The following is a 2,553-nucleotide window of genomic DNA, read 5'->3' as shown; positions in this document are numbered from 1 at the left end:
GCCCCCGGGGGGGGGCGTGGCAGTCATGTGACCCGGCCGGAGCTGCAGGCAGACGGACTGTTGATGGATAAAGATCTTTATTTTATCTCATCGCGTGACAAGAAACGGTCTCAGGAAAAGTCGCCGTCGGTTCCCGGCGTTCTCGGATCTTTGCACGCAGGTGGGCGCGGGGTTTCTCGCCGTCACCTGACAGGCGCGCTCTGAGCTCCGTGCGTCTCATGCAGATAATTAGCAGGTGGGGAGGCAGTCATCGGGGGATGGATAATCTAATTACGCGCGGATCCTGGGAGTCAGTTGCCCTCGTTAAGCCGGCTCCTCATTAAACTCCTCCCCCGCAGGGAACGCCGCGTCTCTCTCTGAGCTCTTCTCTGCCAGCAGCGCCGTTAACCCTTCCCGGTGCGCCTTCCAGGATCGCGGACGCATCGTAATTCCAACCGGCGCGCCATAGTTTCTGTCCTTACTGCCGCTGACCTGCGATATTCCGTCCCGGCATCGGTTCAGAAGAGTTCTGTTATTGTAACAAAGTATCTTCCCGGAATGACGGAGATCAGCGGGCGTGCGTTCAGAAAGCCGCGTCTCCGTGCAGCGCAGTCCGGCGGCGGAGTTGTCGGGGAGGTGCCGCCCGATCCATTATTTGATTGATATCCGGATCCCTCCCCCCACATAATCTATTAAATGGATTGAGTGTGTGAAGAGGGAAAATCTACCCCAGGACCGGAAGTGGGGAAGTCCCCCCCCCCGTTACCAGGACAGGAAGTGGGGAAGTTTCCTTCCCCGCCTCCGTTACCAGAACAGGAAGTGGAGAAGTTCCCCTCGTCACCAGGACAGGAAGTGTTCTCCCCTGCTCACCAGGACAGGAAGTGGGGAAGTTCTCCCCTGCTCACCAGGACAGGAAGTGGGGAAATTCTCCCCTGCTCTCCAGGACAGGAAGTGGGGAAGTTCTCCCCTGCTCTCCAGGACAGGAAGTGGGGAAATTCTCCCCTGCTCACCAGGACAGGAAGTGGAGAAGTTCCCCCATCACCAGGACAGGAAGTGGTGAAGTTTCTCCCCCTCCTCCCCCCCCGTCACTAGGACAGGAAGTGGGGAAGTTTCCGTCACCAGGACAGGAAGTGGGGAAATTCTCCCCCGCTCACCAGGACAGGAAGTGGGGAAATTCTCCCCTGCTCACCAGGACAGGAAGTGGGGAAGTTCTCCCCTGCTCACCAGGACAGGAAGTGGGGAAGTTCTCCCCTGCTCACCAGGACAGGAAGTGGGGAAATTCTCCCCTGCTCACCAGGACAGGAAGTGGAGAAGTTCCCCCACCACCAGGACAGGAAGTGGGGAAGTTCTCCCCTGCTCACCAGGACAGGAAGTGGGGAAATTCTCCCCTGCTCACCAGGACAGGAAGTGGAGAAGTTCCCCCATCACCAGGACAGGAAGTGGTGAAGTCCCCCCCGTCACCAGGACAGGAACTGGGGAAGTTTCCGTCACCAGGACAGCAGGAAGTGGGGAAATTCTCCCCCGCTCACCAGGACAGGAAGTGGGGAAGTTCCCCCATCACCAGGACAGGAAGTGGTGAAGTTTCCCCTCCCCCCCCCCGTCACCAGGACAGGAAGTGGGGAAGTTTCCGTCACCAGGACAGCAGGAAGTGGGGAAATTCTCCCCCGCTCATCAGGACAGGAAGTGGGGAAATTCTCCCCCGCTCATCAGGACAGGAAGTGGGGAAATTCTCCCCCGCTCATCAGGACAGGAAGTGGGGAAATTCTCCCCCGCTCATCAGGACAGGAAGTGGGGAAATTCTCCCCCGCTCATCAGGACAGGAAGTGGGGAAATTCTCCCCCACTTTCATCAGGACAGGAAGTGGGGAAATTCTCCCCAGCGCTGACACACAACAGATAAAACCAGGCAGAGCATCCACTTTAGCCGACTGGTAGCCGTGTTGGGCGGGCCGGTTGGTGATTCTGATCACGCGTGTAGCCGATGTTGTATGTTCCTGCAGCAGCCGTGTCTTCCGCCCTCCTCACCGTCTCTCCTTCTGTCTCCTCAGGATGACGCGCGGCAGCTGTTTGCGTTGGCGTGCACGGCGGAGGAGCAGGGGATCTTGCCGGATGATCTGGCCGGAGTGATTCGCAGGCTGTGGGCGGATCCAGGCGTCCAGGTCTGCTTCCAGCGCTCCCGGGAATACCAGCTCAACGACTCCGCCGCATAGTGAGTACCGCCAGGCCGCCATATTGTGTGTCCGGGGGGGAGGGGGCGGGAGTGGGAAGTTTCATGTTTTTGGCATTTAAAGTGTCTGAACCCCAAAATGATCTCCAACCTTCTGTCTGTGCAAAAAATAACCGTTGATCCCGCCAGAAATCCAGGGAGCGGATGACTTCCTGTGCTGCGCTCCTAACTGTCACATTGTTCCCAGCTGCCTCGGGATTACAAAACGCCTCCCCCCATGTCATGGAGAGAGGGAGGTGTTCTGTAGTCCCGTCCTAGGACATCACTGCTCCTCCATAGATTCAGTACAATGAGTGTTGTCACCTGAGGACAGGAAGTGTGTTGTTGGCGGGATCACCGGGAGAAAAT

The 2,553-nt window shown here is 57.9% G+C and overlaps 1 protein-coding gene across 1 annotated transcript in view; it reads left to right on the top strand.

Moving 5' to 3' along the window:
• Positions 1-2,553, top strand: part of LOC108803716 (guanine nucleotide-binding protein G(i) subunit alpha-2-like) — a 12,841-nt gene that overhangs the window by 718 nt on the left and 9,570 nt on the right. The window contains exon 3 of the mRNA XM_018575537.1: positions 2,027-2,187. Within this exon, the coding sequence (XP_018431039.1) occupies positions 2,027-2,187 (161 nt within the window). The remainder of the gene's footprint in view (positions 1-2,026; positions 2,188-2,553) is intronic.

This window comes from Nanorana parkeri, unplaced genomic scaffold, assembly GCF_000935625.1.
Source record: "Nanorana parkeri isolate BGI_ZX_2015 unplaced genomic scaffold, ASM93562v1 scaffold4084, whole genome shotgun sequence".
Taxonomy (NCBI): Eukaryota; Metazoa; Chordata; class Amphibia; order Anura; family Dicroglossidae; genus Nanorana; species Nanorana parkeri.
The sequence above is the reverse complement of the archived record's forward strand: the minus strand, read 5'-3'. Positions and strand labels throughout refer to the sequence as shown.